The 16,653-nt window shown below is 44.0% G+C and overlaps 2 protein-coding genes and 1 long non-coding RNA gene across 5 annotated transcripts in view; 1 reads left to right on the top strand and 2 right to left on the bottom strand.

The window, feature by feature from the left end:
• Window positions 1-11,834, bottom strand: part of NPHP1 (nephrocystin 1) — a 47,743-nt gene extending 35,909 nt beyond the window's left edge. Inside the window, exons 1-4 of one of the 3 annotated variants that reach the window (XM_079110659.1) lie at window positions 10,243-11,834; window positions 6,972-7,045; window positions 3,081-3,141; window positions 1,944-2,068 (exon numbers count right to left, since the gene is read on the bottom strand). In XM_079110659.1, coding sequence (XP_078966785.1) covers window positions 1,944-2,068; window positions 3,081-3,141; window positions 6,972-7,045; window positions 10,243-10,311 — 329 coding nt within the window. In that variant the 5' untranslated portion in view covers window positions 10,312-11,834. Of the gene's footprint in view, window positions 1-1,943; window positions 2,069-3,080; window positions 3,142-5,997; window positions 6,089-6,971; window positions 7,046-10,242 lie in introns of those variants that run through there. The other 2 variants (XM_079110658.1, XM_079110660.1) reach the window with 2 other exon arrangements.
• Window positions 3,697-4,960, top strand: LOC306644120. Its single transcript, XR_013759174.1, has 2 exons — window positions 3,697-4,390; window positions 4,439-4,960. It is a non-coding gene; the product is annotated as an uncharacterized lncRNA (long non-coding RNA).
• A 1,901-nt stretch (window positions 11,835-13,735) lies between the features above and the next one.
• Window positions 13,736-14,584, bottom strand: MTLN (mitoregulin). The gene is made up of 2 exons (XM_079110695.1): window positions 14,320-14,584; window positions 13,736-13,848 (listed from the first exon to the last, which is right to left on the bottom strand). The coding sequence occupies exon 1, from the start codon at window positions 14,544-14,546 to the stop codon at window positions 14,376-14,378; it is 171 nt and encodes a 56-aa protein (XP_078966821.1). The 5' UTR covers window positions 14,547-14,584; the 3' UTR covers window positions 13,736-13,848; window positions 14,320-14,375.
• Between the last annotated feature and the right edge of the window lie 2,069 nt (window positions 14,585-16,653).

The raw sequence follows: 16,653 nt of genomic DNA, 5'->3' as shown, positions 1-16,653 counted from the left end.
GCACTGGGTCCACTCTGCATAAAACAGGTGTAGGGCTCTCGAGCCACGCCAACCTAGAATACAAACCTATAAAATGCCTTATCGATCACTGATGTGTCCCTTTCTTTAGGAGATATTCTGCACATATTTTATATGGGTGGATTATTCCAAAATGTTGCCAAGGACGATGGGAATCAGACATGGGTTTTCTCCTTTGGTATGTTAATGTAGTCAACTCCAATCACCAACTGTTTTTTAAATTTTAAACCAACCTTGCATTCTGGAGTAAATTCTACTTGGTCACGACGTATTGTCCTTTTGATGTACCTGTGGATTCTATCTGCTCATATTTGATGTTAGGTTGGTGTATTTGCTCATGAGCACACTGTAATTTTCTTACAGAGTTCTTGTCAGTTATGACATGAACACTGTCCAATGCTCATAAAATGACTTAGAAAATGCTTTTTGTATTCTCTAGGAAGATTTTTGAATACTAGTGTTATTTCTTTCTTACATGTTTGTACTAATTCACCAGTGAAGCCACCTGGGAGTTTAACCTGGTGAGAAGGTTTAAACTATACATTCAACTTCTTTAGTAGATAGTTTAGAAGGACTATTGTCTCTCTTTTGTCAATTTTAGTACAGTTTCTTTTTCAAGGAACTTATTTTATCTGAATTTTCAAATTTATTGGCCTAAGTTGTTCATAGTATCCTCCAAGTGTACTTTGAATGTATACAAGATCTGGAGTGATTTATCTTCATCACTATTTTATTTCTTTCATCTTGATCAGTCTTGCCAAGAGTATCAATTTAATTTTTCCAAAAAATCAATTTTTGGCTTTGTCGATTTCACCTATTAAATATCTGTTTATTATTCACTGTTTTCTGCTCTCATTTTATTTTTTCCTTATTTTTCATTCCCTTAGGCTTACCTTGTTCTTTTTCTGTCTTCTTAAGTTAAAAGCTCAAATAATTGATTTTTGACCTCTTTTCAAATTATGCATTTGAAGCTATGAATTCCTCTCTAAGCACTACTTTGGCTGCAACCCATGAGTCATACATTTTTATCATTTGAAATATTTTTTGATTTCAAGGGCAACATTTCATTGAACTAATGGGTTATACAGATAAAGTGTGTGATTTAATTTGCAAACTTTAAGTGATACTAGTTATTTTTCTGTCATTGAACTTTAATATAATTCTAAGAGATCAAAAAATAAATACTACATGACTTCAGTTCCTTGAAATTTATTGAAAATTGCTTTGTGGTCCTATATGGTTCATTTTGGTTAATGCTGAAAAGAATGCATATTATGTATTTGCACAGATTTTATAGTTGTTTGTGGTAGAAAAGTTGGGTACAATATCAGCTATTCTGTCATTCTCAATACAGAATTCAGTGAAAATTCTAGAATCCTCGCATCTGCATCCTTAGCATTTTTCCCAGAGTACAGTGTAAGAAGTTGGGCAACAGCATTTGAAGGGTCTACATAATTTGATAATTTTTTTGTTCCCCACAAATTAGGTCATTTGTGCCTATAAGTCTTTTGTAATTTGCAAAAGCTATTATTAACTTTCTCTCCAGCAGAAAAACAATCATGTTTCTACTTCAAGTTTTTAAAAAACACTTATAAGAAAGGGAACTCTGTCAGGAGACACTCCAAACCACTTTCCTTACACATTGACACATTCAAGGTATCTTCCTAATTATTTAACATGTGTTTATTTAGCTTCAGTTTTGCTTTCCCAACCTTGCATTTTTTTACTGTATATGAGTAATCTAAGGGCAGAGACTGCGATGTACTGTCTTTGCATTACTCTTGGGATCTGACATGTTCTATCATGCACAGTAAATGTCCATTAATCATACCGTTGATTATAGCATATATTATTTCTTAATCAAATGTAAAACAATAGTAACATAACATCTGAAAGAAAGGAATGGAGGAAAGAAGACAGCGTACTCAGTTGTGTGTTCTCTACTTGTGGTCAAAGCAAGTTCCTGCAGCTGTTGAGTGAGGTTGTCCAAAAAATTCCGCTCCTCCTCCTTTCTCTGATTATAGTTGCCAACAGGTGCAGACTCATCCGCCTGTGAGAGAATAAATTATTAAGACTAAATTTTAGTTTCCTAATTATATTCATTTAAAAAGACTAACACCAAAAACTCCAGTAAGTGCTACAATACAAAATAAATACTAGGGTGAGATTACACTTAGTTTAGGGAAACAGAGTTTAAAGAAATATAGTTAGTTTACTGAGTTGGGATGCAAGCCCAATTAAAAAACAAAACGATAGTGCTTGATTTTGTTTTCATTTTGTTTCTGGCTGAGTACTGCAGACTCTGCAGTCAGAAGGGGCCAGGGTCTGACAGAGACTGGCTGGAGAGTCAGAAAGCCAGGGCCAGTCCCCTACTCTGCCACTTACTGACAGGGAGACATGGTTTCTTCACCTTTGAGAGCCTCTGTTTTCTCATCTACAAAATGGGAATTACTAGGTTTTCAAATTCAGTGTGAGTTCACCTCCTAAGCCGACACGTGCTGTGTCACTGCAGAAATCCAGGAGATGCTCAGATGCAGTAACATAGGCAGGGGACACCATCAGGTGACTTCCACTTTAAATGCTCCATGAGCCTCTGGCCCTGGACGCCTGGATGAAACTCAGGCTCATATAAAAAAAAGTCCTGAAGGGACAGCCAGGGTAAATTCCTGTTCCTCCAAACTGGCAGACTCACTGCCTGCAGAGATGCCATGGGACACCAGAGACTTCCTTACCACTCACCCTCCGGGTGCTCTTCCCACATGGGATTAAAACAGAAACTCCTGAACTGCAACACACCTACGTTACACGATGCACACAGTGTTCCGAAGGCAGCGTCTGGATTTCTGGGTCCTCGGCCTGGGCAGCTTGGTGCAGCTGGAGGTTCTCGGGACCTGGCTCTGCTGCTCTGAAGCACACCCTGGGAGCCCGTACCCCAACTCAGCGCTGCCGCGGTTGGACTTTATTCCAAATGCAAACCCAGGAACTTACTGACCCCAATTCATTCACACTTAGTGAAAATATTTGTGTAAAGTTTTTGTAATATGATTCACCATAATACTTACTTTGCTTAACTTCTGAAGAACATTTTTATTTTCATCTATTGCCTGTTTTAACTGGATACATCTGAATTTTTAAAAAGAAAGAAAACAATGATTTTTCTGTTGTCGCAAGTAGAAAGCTATTTTATAAAATTATTCAACTGCTGAGCTGGCAAGGCCAATGGTCAGTGTATGAAGAAAGTTTAAAAATTCACATGCAAAGGCCTTTGTACCATTGCCACGAGTGTTTCCAGTAGCACTGGGCGGGACAACCAGGCTCAGAAGTGGCAGTGACCTGCGGCCTCAGTCTCCTACATCTCAAATGAGGAAGAACGCTGGGTTCTAAGCTCCTCTGCAGCTCTGCGGTTCCCCAGGCCAGGGAAGTAGACATGGAGACACAACCGACTCCCACCACAGCTGCGTGAGCCTCAGCCCTGACTTGGCAGAGAAATAAGGTTCCAAAGGAGAGCCACAGTGGGTCCCTGGAGAGCGGCCGGGAGGGCAGGTGGACACTCTGGCTCTTCCTGCCACACCACGCCCTTTGAACCAGGCTGTCCAAATAGCTGTGGTGTTTCGGTCGCTCGGTAGACAGCTCATATATTCTAGTTTAAGTCGTACACGCCCACGACTAATCCTGGGGGAGTTTCCTTTCTTTCTGTTGGCACGGGTGTTAAGCCCAGAGGTGCTTAACCACTGAGTCACATCCACAGCCCTTTCTTATATTTTATTTAGAGACAGGGTCTCGTCCAGTTGATTAGGGCCTCGCTAAGTTGCTGAGGCTGGCTTTGAACTCATGATCCTCCTGCCTCAGCCTCCTGAACTGCTGGGATAATGGGCATGCACTACTGTACCTGGCTGAGTTTTCAAAAATCAGATCCTTTTCAGATCAGACAGGCATGAGGGACATGACCTCCAGGTCATCAGAGTCTGCACAGGAGGATGCCCCATGGCTGTGCACTTAGGGACTCAGTCTTAAAGCCATCAGGGGTCTTTATGTTACTCAGGGAGAGAGCAGAGGGTCTGGTTAAGCTTAGATTTAGTTAAGGCCCTTCTGTAATAAGTATAATGACTTTTACAAAAGTTTATTTCCAGAAATCCTGAGCTAGTTGGCTCCCTCTTCTCTTACCTCACCCTCTCTGTTCTCCATCTGTACTAGAAGATTCTCCTCAAAAATATAAAAATAAAAATAATGACTGACTTGGGGAGAATCATAGTGGCTAAAGAACTTTCTAGTACCTATTCTGGCACTGGGGGTTCCTCAGACTAAAGGCTGGTTCCTGACTCCATGATGAGCCCTTCTGCCTGCGAAGAACTTCATTCACATTCAGCATATAGTACCAACAGGAAGTACACCAACGCACACATCAGCAGAGGAACCCGAGAGAGCTCTAGAATAATCAACCGAGTCCCGCACGCTTAAATAAAAATGAATAGCCAAGGGCCTCCGGCCAAGATAGAGAAAACTAGCAACATAAGGATAACATTTAAGGCTCATAAATAAATAAAAAAAGGATCTGAGCACCAAGGAAGCAAAGACAATTCAAAGAACAGAAGAGAACTTAAAAACAACCTAAGCACGGAAGGAGAAAATCTGAAAGTAGGAACCTGATTCTATAAAGAAAGAACAAATTGAGAACAAGAAAAAACACTAGTAAATGACCAACAAGATCACTAAACTTATTCCACAGAAAAGTTACAAGAATTTCATTAGCGTCTTACTTGGAATGTCTGTGGCTGCTACACAATATACTGTCAATATTTGTTACCCAATCCTCAATTACAATTCCATTTAGAAAAAGAAGCCAAGAGAATCTTCCACACATAAACAAAAAGATAAGCAAGAAAAAGTATTGATGAGAGGTTTAGAAATCTAGAGAATGTATATTCAACACCTGACTCAAAGGTGTTTCAAGAAAAATAGCAAATGGAAGAAATTATCTTTAGTAAAATAAAATTTCCTAGAGCTCAAGAGAAAGATGAATTTTCAAACCGAAAATATCCACTGTGTTAAAAAGATAAAAATGATGCCAAAATATTGTGCTAAAATTTCAAAACACTAAGGCTGAAAAGTTCTCAAAAGGCCAATTATTAAGGAACAATAATCAGACCTACCAGCATTACTGCATGCAAAGAAAACTGAATAATGCCTTCAAAAGTTTCAGTAGAAATTATTGTTAATTCTATATCCAGCTAACTATTAATCAAACACAAGGGCCAAATGACATTTTCAGACTTGGAAACATCAGTGTGAATTTTTAAGTGACTCTGAAGGGATCACTTTATACTCAGAGGTTAACTATGGACTTAAACACACATTACCGCCAGGTGGGCGACACACATCTATAACCCCAGTCACTTCAGAGGCTGAGGCAGGAGGAGTGAAAGTCTGAGGCCAGCCTGGGCAACTTAGCAAGACCCCGTTTCAAAAGAAAAAAAACAAAAAGGACCAGGGATGCAACTCTGTGGCAAAGGGCCCTGGGTTCAATCTCTTCCCCAGAAGACACTTACTAGTTTTTAGAGAAAATTCAAACCCTAGTTTTTCTTTGACACTTCAAATACAGCCTGTAAATATTATTGTTTTTAAATCTAGTAAAGTAAGCACAATTACCCTCATTTTTTCCTTCACTATTATTCATTAATGTAATCTGAACTAATTCCTTAAACAATCAATCCTGCCAATAATGATAAATTAAATTCCATTTGACATTTTAAAAACTGCTTTTATTTTGTTTTGCTTTAGGTACTTTGAATTCCTGCCTTAAGTAAAACTTTTCCAAATAATTCTATAAATCATTTGAATGAATATAATGAATCTCATGCTCTTTTCTTTCTTCCCCCTGGTCTTTATCATTTACGTATTTCCTGTTTATCTCTTGATGCCCCTTCTCATGTTCTTCTGAATGCTATAAACTCTTCAAATACCCCCAAAGATGTAGATCACCTTAATGATGTTCTAAACTTCATGCAAAAGTATTAGCAGTCTAGTTCAGTTTAGTTCATTGTGTCTACTTAGTGCTAAACTTCCCAAGGGACTAAAAAGAAAAACAAAACAAAACAAAACAAAACTACTCACCCACCTAGAGAACAGCTTCTTTTCAAGAAAACTAAAGGTCACTATCCCAAGCAAGGACAAATTGCTTCTAGCCAGATTTCTGGTCACTTACAGAATTGGGGCTACATGAGCCAAGGGTCTAGGGTCATTCTGCCTGAGCCACCTCAGTGCACCCAGGGCAGACGTCATAGTTGCTGTCTCAACAGCAACAAGCCCACAACCACTGGGTGGAGCTTGGTTTCTTCTAGATCTCCTGACATCACTCCCAATCCTCCCGTTTGGTTGTAGTGGACCGAGTCCAGCGTCTCTCCTGAGATTCCAGTCAAGTGCCCTCCCTTGCCTCAAGGAATTCTGCATTTCTTAACCACCTTAAAACACTTACATAGGCTCCCAACTTTAGTGTCTTAAAGCAAAGTAATGCTAGACTTATTAACTAACTGCTGTGAACCTTGATTTTCTTATTTATGTTAGTATCTTGCAGCATTATTGACAAAATTGAGAAAAAGCCTATGGAGTACAGAACACATGCCTGGCACATACAGAGTGTAAAATAAATGAAGGGTGCTTTCTTTTTAATATTTACGATTCCTTATTTGATCTTACCATTCCAATATTGAGACCTGGTAAATATAGGTTATAATAGGAAATATTTAAAAATACATTTTTGAAAATTTTATTCACTGTTACCTTAGTATTATTTCCCAATATCATTTTCTTTGGGAACATAAGTAAATAAATAAAAAGCAAGAAAGGAAGGGAAAGAGGGCAAGAAAACCTCAAAAAACTTCTGTGCCTTAAATTCCACTCATTGAGATGTGGATGTAGTTTCTAGAAAAAAACCTATATAATTGAGCATACTGTACCTTTGGTAAATATCTCGACTTTTATTGGGTTCTAGAGCTCCTTTCAGTTGGCTCTCAGAAAGCAAGCTGTCGACCTAGGGTAAAGAGAGACAGTTTAAAACATCACATTAAGTTATGATACTTACATTTCAATGATGTCTATTATCTTAGGAAATAAAATTTTACTCCTTCCACCCACAATATGTAATGAGAACTTTTAGGCATATAATAAAGTTGAAAGAATTTTGAAGTCCATACCCACATGCCACTACCCAGATTCTACTGTTACATTTGACTCTACTTATTTGGTCTATCTATCCATCAACCTACCTTATTTTCATGCATTTTCAAGTAAACTGCAGCCATTAATATAAATAATGTGCTATGGGTGCTACTGACCAGAGAGTTGAATATTTGATGTAAAACATGCAATGGCAGGCACAAACCTAACGTGCTGCATTTTGACAAATATGCCTGTGTTTATAACTGAAACTGCATAGAAAATTTCTAGAAGGGTCTCCAATGCCCTTTCTAGTAAATTCCATCCATTCCTCCAGAGACAAACCTGTTTTGATTTTTTTTTCCACCGTACATTAATTTTGCCTGCTCTTGAACTTTTACCTATATGGACTCATACAGTGTGAACTCTTGGGTAGGCCTTTCCCTGAACCACGTGTTATACATGTTTAAGTTTATTCCTTCTTAATACTGAGTAGTATTCATTGCATCAAATGTACCATGACTCTGTCCTGACTTAGTTTGTTACTAAAGACTACGTGTCTCTTTGTCAATGTACCCCCAAAGAGGCACACATTTCTTTGGATTCTTTTCTACAGACACATGAAAAGATAGAGATTTTTAAAAAAAAGAAATAAATTTCACTAGCCTCTTCTCTACCCTTGCTATCTGGCATCCACCTGAGTTATTTACAAAATTCATATACTCAGTGACAGGGCCAAGTCATCACAGGTGTGACCCAAATAGGAAGTTGATTTCTTGGCCCATGGACACTACGCTGGAAATTTATTCCACTTTTTGTCAGGCCTCTTCTGTGGATACAAGAAAGAATTAGCTAATACTATCAAAATGTCTTTTCTAGATATTCAAGGTATCAAAAGGTTCCTGAGTCAATTTGTCTCCAAGTTGAATAATTTTGTAATCATCTTTTATTTTTGTTTTAATAATTGCTTTTATAGTTTACTTTTGAAAAATTTTCTGGTTCTCTTAATGTCCCACTAAATTTAAAATTCAATGCAGAACCATAGTAAGTTACCAAAGCATAAGTCAGTACTCCATGAAGTTTTATTTTTATTTCTACCAGGAGAATATTTTGGTTTTGCTGCAACACTGTGATTCCAATACAAAGTCACTTAAATATTCATGTGCCAAATTCTTTGGTACATTTTAAATTTTAAATTTATTTTTAACTGATAAAAACATAAAACTTGGACCTATTTATGGGGTGCCATGAGACAGTTAAATACAAGTATACATTATATAATATTTAAATCAGGTAGAACATCTATCTCCTCAAACATTTATTTCCTTATGGTAGAACATTTATATTTTGTACTTTTTAAACAAGAGTCCATAACTGGATAAAAGATAAACGTCAGTAAATCTCTTATCTGTCAAAGATTATATAATTTTATTTAGTATTTTAAAAACTTGGTAATAGATCCATTTTTTAAAAACAAAATTAGTGCCAGGTACAGTGGTGCACACCTATAATCTCAGTGGCTTAGGAGGCTGAGGCAGGAGGATCTCGAGTTCAAAGTCAGCCTCAGCAAAAGTGAGATGCTAAGCAACTCAGTGAGACCCTGTCTCTAAATAAAATACAAAATAGGGCTGGGGATGTGGCTCAGTGGTCAAGTGCCCCTGAGTTCAATCCTTGATACCCCCCAATTGAGCAAAGTGATAAAGAATTTTAAAAAAATGAACAACCCATTAATTGCTATTTACTTTTTTTTTTTTTTTTTTTTTGCTTTAAAAAGTAACAGTCCCTGGGTGCAGTGGTGTGCACCTGTAATCCCAGTTACTCTGGAGGCTGAGGCAGGAGGATCCCAAGTTTCAGGCCAGACTCAGCAACTTAGCCAGACTCTCAAAATAAAAAATAAAAAGGACTAGGGATGTGACTCAATGGTAGAGCACTTGCCTAGTGTGAGCAATGCCCCAGGTTTGATCCCCAGTACCCACAAAAATAAATAAAAATAAATAAATAACAGAAAGGGCTGGGGCTGTAGCTCAGTGATAAGAGCGCCCCTGGGTTCAATCCCATTACTGGGGGGATGGGGAGAGGAACAGGCATTGAGTGTACTGAAAAAGGAGAAAAAACACTAACTACTATTAGCATTTCACTACAGATACCATTTCAGTAGGTTTCCTTCTACATCTTTTTCATATTTCACATACAGGAAAATTTTATTAAAATACGTTATGTTCGGCTTTATGTTCTTTTTCTAACTTGTCATTCGATGACTGATACTTTCCCTAACATAGTAAGACTTAACGAAGTTTCAGGCACAGTATTACTATATCCCACCAACAGTGCTCTTCCCCTATTCTCGTTCAGGCGCATCGTTTTTATGTCGTGAGCACAGCGAGATGAGTCCTTTACCATCCACCTCCGTCCCCGGGTTCCATCGCTACACACTGGAGGCTCTGGAGAGGCCACCCCCGCCCCGGCACGCAGACGGGCTGCGCCCGGTCAAAGCGCTGGTTCTCCAGGAAGCTGAACCGCACGCCCTCGCCCAGCTGCGCCCGTGAACCGGGCGGTCTCTCCGCCGCAGCTGCTCCGTCTTTGACGGGAACTCTGCCGACAAACGGCCTGGGCGTGCTCTGCAGTTACGGAGCTCGGCCCACCGGCCAGCCTCGCAGGCCGGACACCTCGGGACCCTCCCGGCCGCCGCGCCCGCGCCCCAGGGGCGGAGACAGCCGCGCGGGCAGGAGGCCGGAGGGAAAGCGGGCCGGGCAGCGCAGGGGCGGGACGCGGTGAGGGCGGCCGCGGCTCCGCCTCGGAGCCTGGGCTGGACACCAGGCGGCGGGGGACGCGCTCGGCCGGTGAACCGCCGGGAGGCTTCGCCGGTGGCGGGGGCCGGGCGGGGTGCAGCGCGGGCGGGGTGGGGTTTGGCGCCGGGACGTCGGGGGTGCGGGGAGTTCGGGAAGGAGAGCGGTTCGGACGCCGGCTCCCAGGGCGCGGGGTCGCCGGGAGGAAGGCGCCGCGGCGCCTGCGCCCGCCCGGGGCGCGGCCAACGACGGCGCGCAGGCCCCCGGCCGCCCAGCCCCACCGTACCTGCAGCTTCAGCTCCTGACTGCGGCGCCGCACGGCTTGCAGCGGATCGCGCGGCCGTCGTGGCAGCATCTCCTCGGCTGCGGCGCCCGGCGCGCGCCGGTTGCCAGGGAGACCAAAGCGGCGGCGCCGGAAGATGACGCCAGCGCCGCGCGCCCGCCCCCAGCGGCCCCGCCCCCCGCGGGCTCTCGGCGGGAACTGGACGAGAGCGTTGCACGCGGCTGTCGCCGAGCTGGCGAAGCGCCGGCCCGGGAGTTTCCCCCGCACGTCCCACGGTGCCCGGAACTACGTGCCCCGCAGTGTGCCAGTGTTACCGCGGCGTTGGGTACTCGATCTGCGTTCCGATGCCAGCCCTGCGGAACACATCTTAGGATGCCAAGTGAGCACTTTAGCGCCTTCAGTAACTACAAGAACTCTCCTGGAGCGCTTCCACGGGGCGCAGGGTTTGCTGCATACCGTCGCTTTCAAAGGCACGTTTTAATTCTTTGTCTTTTGGAGTACGGCTGTACTTCCTCTTCATTCGGATTTTGCACGTTGTCCATCTGAATTCTGGGAGGATGGTGATTCTGTTCCACACCAACTTTGTGAGCGAATAATGCATCCTCACCATGATCCCTAGTTTACGTGCACTCTTAGGAAGGCGATAATAATTCTCCAAGTGGGACTGAGTCCTATAAATCCAATCCCCAAACTTCACTGTAGCAACATTGTACCTGAGCAAGAATGACAGGCCCAGCTACCTCCCAAATGGTGAACACGTTAATATATGCGGGTGTTCTTTGGAATGGTACATAAGTTGATTCCACAGGTCAGGTTGAATCGTCACCTGTTTATAGACTTTTTCTTCAAGAATAATATACACAGAGAAAAGTGCACAGAGTCAAGAACTGCTTGTATTGCTTGCGACTCAGGAGGCAGAACCAGGAGGATCATAGGTTCAATGCCAGCTTCAGCAACTTAAAACCCTCAGCAACCTAGCAAGACGCTGTCTCAAATAAAAAATGAAAAGGACTAGAGATGTACTTGGCAGTAAAGCACCCCTGAGTTCAGTCCCCAGTATCCCCCCCAAAAGAGAGTGCAAACTGTAAGCATGCAGCTTCCTGAATTTTCACACTGCATGCCCCATGTAATGGTACCAGATTAAGAAACATAACCTGTACCCTAATAGTCTCTCCCTCCTCCTAGTCCTTACCCACCCTTATCCCCACCACCACCAAAAGTAAACACTACAAACTTGCTTTGCCTCCTTTTGAACCATCTAATGGATCATGCCCTGTACGGGCCTCTTGTGTCAACATCGTGTTTGTAAGATGCTGCATTGTTTTAGTTATAGGTCGTTCATGCTCTTTTGGGTCAACAAAAAGGAATTTTAAGTCAAGATCTGTGTTCTCGTAACTAAGGAAAAACAAGGAAAGACTGAAGGTCCCAGAGGTAGATGCAGAATACAACTGAGACCAGAGAGGAGATAGCCCAGGAAGGGGCCCCGTGTCTGCTTTCCTGATAAAGGAAAGCTAACGCAATAGAGCCTCAGAACCACTGGGTCTCAGCCTCTGCTGAGCATTACAGCTTAAAAAAAAAAAAAACAAAAACCCTAACACCCAGATCATGCTCCAACTACATGCCGCAAGATTTCAGGGATTAGTGTTGTGAAGGTCCTGTTGAAACCACTGCTCTAGTTCGAGCTATTAAGAGCTAAGGGAATTCCCACCTAGTGCCTTTATCTTCTCATATGATGGAGAGCAATCTACTAGGAATGAGATATAAACTGGGAAGTTAAGGAATATAGAGAAAGATTACTGGGATACCAGGATACACAACAAAACCCACTTACAGTAGGCCACATGAGAAAGGTCTCATGTCTTTCTCTGGTAAGTTCAGTGGCAACAGCAGTGTTGAGGGATAAATGTAAGTGGGGATGGAGTCTAATGTGATCAGGGAGCCCTGGAAGATTGATGAGGTGAACCGTGAGGGTAGGACAACCAGTGGTTTCAAGTGGGCAGTTCTACTGACATCAGCTGTCCTAAAGAGGAGGGTTTACCTGCTGAGACTAAGGAAGTCAAGTACAACATGAGGTTCAAGTCTGTTAAAAAGAGAAGATCCAGGGTTTGGCCAAAGCAACGTGGAATGCAGCAGGTGGTCTGAGAAGCCCATATGGGGCAGAAAAGGAGGCAAGACAGAAGAGTGGGTCAACCAAGACAAGCAGATGTTGTGATTAAATGGCATGACACATGGGGATGGGCATTTATTTCAAGCCAACAGTTTGTCACATCCAAGGATATCTACTATTGTGACTCCTGGTTCCCAACCTCCTATTTCCAGTTTTGGTTAATATAGGAGAAGAGTGATATCTCTATGTGAGAAAGCATTTCAGGGGAGAAAAAATACATTTAAGTAGGGTAAAGGTAGGAGAAAAGTGACAGAATATCAAGGGGGATTGCTGACTATGGAGATGGGGACACATGTGCATAGCAAAAAGAGATAACAGGCACAGACAATGAGATGAGGGGTGGCATGGAGTGGCTGAAGACCCATGGGAAACAGGAGCTTGGGCGTGAGCAGCATAAGTCCATGAGGGATGCCCAGATAAGGGAGAGGAGAGGGGGCTGAGTATCTCAGGGTGCTGCACACAAGCAATGACAAAGAATCCTGGAAAGACCAGGCCCACCAGAACACGGTACAGGAGCAGGCCCAGAGGCAGAACTAGCAAAACCCAGATACTCAACGAGAAACAGTCCAACAGTAGGGCGGCAACGTGCACCTCAAGAAACCTACTGTCTTGAAGAGCTTTAACTCTGAGACTCCATGAAAGATGGTGACAAGGGAAGTTCAGCCAACTGGAGCCCAAACAGGAAAGAACTCTTAAGACCATCCTTTGGGTCCTGTGTATTGCATTCACAGAAGGACAAAGAACAAAGTTGGAAGTCTGGGGACTTTAAAAGCCGCAGTAAAATGGGAAGGCTTTCTGTAGGAACACTTTTCTGCATTTCCTTCTGCTGCTGTGGAGCTGAGACACAAGTCATCTTTACAGGAATGATCAAGGGCAGTGTGCTAGAAAACATCTCCTGCAAATAAAAAATAACCAGGGACCCAGTCACTGACTCTTGATTTATAGACATGGTTGGGATTTATCACTAAGCTCTCAAGACTATTTCTTGTTCACATGTATATTCCATAATGAGACATAGGAGACGTTTCCCAATAGAAATGTCTCCTTTGTCCTTGGTACACTGTCACTCTCTGAAGTGCAAAGGTCCTACAGCATCATCCCCACCTGAGTTATGTGTATACAGACCCTTGCTTTCCTGGTTCAACAAAAGAACCCATAATGGTCCCTGGGTGAACTCTGTCTAGTGGCAGCACCAAGGAACTACCATAAATTCCACAGGAAAGAAGCAACCTGCTCGAAACTACTAAAACATCACCTTTTAGAATTCAGAATCTCTAGATGCAGTAAACTTAGTGGCAGGCAAAAGATCCCTTTCCCTTAAAGAAAAAAAAAAAAAAAAAAGTTCAAATATGTTTAAAGATTTCTTTAATTTAAAAAATAGATTTCATAAAGTGCAAGAAGAAATTCTTTCTTTCCAGTAGTCTACATCCATCTTCAGCAAGCTGTTGGAAACAGAAAGAAAGAAAAGGTTAGTGCCACACTCTGACTTCACACTGCAGCGTTAAATCTGAATGATTAACAACAAGAAAGCGGAGGCCCCGAAATTCCGTGACAAACAGCTCTGATGAGAACGCTGGGGCTCGACTCCCGCCTCCCGGCCGCGGCCCTTTCCCCCACGTGCCCGCACCCAGGTTTCCGCCGGAGTCGCAGGGCGTTAGCGCAGCACGGTGCTCGGCGGGCCGCCACGCGGCGGGTGGCTCGGCCTTCCCGCTGCCCCTCCGTTCCTGCCACCGCGTTCGTTTCCGAGTGCGACGGAGCGGGCGCGACGGCACTGCACGCGGCCAGCGTCCATCGGACCCGCCGCGAGCACGCGCGGGAGCGCGCCTCCGCTCCCGGCCGCCCGCCCGCGAGCTGTCCCCGGGCCCGAGGCCCGCCCCCGAGTCCCCGGAGAGGCCGCCGCCCGCCCTGCTCACCGGCGCCCGGGAGGGGCCGGCTCCGCGGGGGAGCGCGCGGCCGGGCGGGCGGCCGCTCAGGCCAGGTCCAGCTTCTTCTGCGTCGTCGCCAGCTTGTCCTGCAGCCTCCGCTTCCTCCAGTCCAGGTAGCGCCTCCGCAGCCGGTTCGCCTGCCAGCCCACGAGCACCCCGGAGGCGAAGGCCACCAGCACCGACACCTGCAGCGTCCTCTCCGACACGTCCGCCATCGCGGCCGCCGGAGTGCAGCTGGCCTACGGCGCGGCGCGAGGGCCAAGCGGCGCCGCGCGTTCACAGCCAGGCGCGCGGTGAAGCGGAGGCCCAGCCGCTGCAGGCCCAGCCGCTGCAGGCCCAGCCGCTGCAGGTGGCGCGTGGGTCCGCGCCAGGCTCGCCAGAGGCCCGTCTCGCCTTCTCCCGAGTCCTTCCCAGCGCTTGGAGGGCCGTCTTTACCTCTCAGAACCCTCCACCATATCTTGTTATCTATCATTAATCAGATATTTCCTTGTACTATTAGCTGACATTGGTGCCTTGCCAAGTGTAGGCTCAGCACCTCTTCATTTTCTCTCAGCAATGGAATTTGAACCACGTGTGTAACTCAAAACCCCAATTCACAATAGTTAAACTATGGAACCAACCTAGATGCCCTTCAACAGATGAATGGATTAAAAAATATGATATATACACACATATACATATATATTATATATATGATGGAATATTACTCAGCCTTAAAGAGTGAAATTATGGCATTTGCGGGTAAGTGGATGGAAATGAAGAATATCATGCTAAGCGAAATAAGCCTATCCCCCAAAACTAGAATCTGAATGTTTTCGCTGAAATGCGGATGCTAATTCACCATTGGGGAGCTAGGGAAGAATAGAGTTACTTCAGATTAGGTAGAGGGGAGTGAAGGCAGGGGAGGGGGTTTGAGGGTAGGAAGTACAGTAGAATAAACTGGACATTATTACCCAATGTACATATATGATTACATAACCAATGGTATTCTACATCATGTATAACCAGAAGAATAAGAAATTATACTCCATTATATATGATGTATCAAAGTTCAGTCTACTGTCATGTATAACCAAAACAAATTGAAAAAAATGTTTAAAATCTGGTACTCGTTTCTTTCAAAAATAAATAGAAAAATAAAATTATTTTAAACAATATGTCTTATAATACAGGGTGTCATTTCAGCATATCAGTTTGAAAGTCACTTCAGAGATTTCTGATTTTTCGTATTGTCTTTGAAAGCTTGTGTGTATCTTTACAATTAACAGTGTGCTCTGTTTGAACACTGAATTTTCAGTGGAGATATTTGCTCCATATCTAGTTTCATAAAATTTACAGTTGAAAAAGAAATCATTTACTTACACAAAATTTTTTTTCCTGAAACTGAGTTTACTATTGGTTTTTAAATTAAATTGATTTTCCTTAAATTTCCGTAAGTTAAAAGCAAGCTCTTCAGTCACACTAACCACACTGTGCTGTAACTGACATGAGGCAGACTTGTTGAGATGGGGGCACCCGCGTTTCCAGTGATGGAGGTCACCGTGCTCCTCAGTGAGCCCCACTTCCTGGTGTGCCGCCCTTCAATGTCCAGGACCTGTGACTTGCTTCTGACCCGTAGATGAAGCAAATGTGAGACGGTGTCAGGCCTGCGACCGCTTTAGGTTACACAGACTTCTTACGTTGAAGGCTTTCCTTGCAGTTTGGTGAAGTGGGTGGACGTATGGAAGAAGTCTACATCAGAGAGCGCAGAGTGACCCCTGGGAATGGTGGGTGCTTCCAGCTGAAAGCTGGACCCCTCATCCTGCAACCACAGCGAAACCAACACTCTGCAAACTGAACGAGCTCGGAAGCAGATTCTTCCTCATCAGGCCTCCAGATGAGAACGCCGCCTGGCACTTTGGTAGCAGCCTTGTGAAACCTAACAGAGGCCCTAGCTAAGAACTCCTGGCCCACGGGAGGTGTGAGAGAATGAAGGCATGTTGTGCCAGGTGGCCGAGTGTGCAGCAGTGTGTCTCACTGGACTTTCCCACTCTGGGTTTCCACAGGCTGCCGCCCAGGCTAACACCCAACCCTGCAGCTGCCAGATGCGGAAGAAGCCCCACACACCACCCAGTTCTGAAGTGAGCACCCCTTGAACGTGCTCCATTCTGCCTGGAGGTAGTGTCAGACACCACGAGTTGAGGACTCAGAGCCGCAAGACTGTGCCCCCCACCTTCAGATGCGTTTTGAGTGGTGGGTTGTCCCTTATCTTGTGACACATGTAAATCAGGAGTTCCCTCGACCCTCTCCTCGGGTTTGATTCCTTTTCTAGGAAGGCTCACC

This window comes from Sciurus vulgaris (assembly GCF_902686455.1).
Source record: "Sciurus vulgaris genome assembly, chromosome: 14".
Classification (NCBI taxonomy): Eukaryota; Metazoa; Chordata; class Mammalia; order Rodentia; family Sciuridae; genus Sciurus; species Sciurus vulgaris.
The sequence above is the reverse complement of the archived record's forward strand: the minus strand, read 5'-3'. Positions and strand labels throughout refer to the sequence as shown.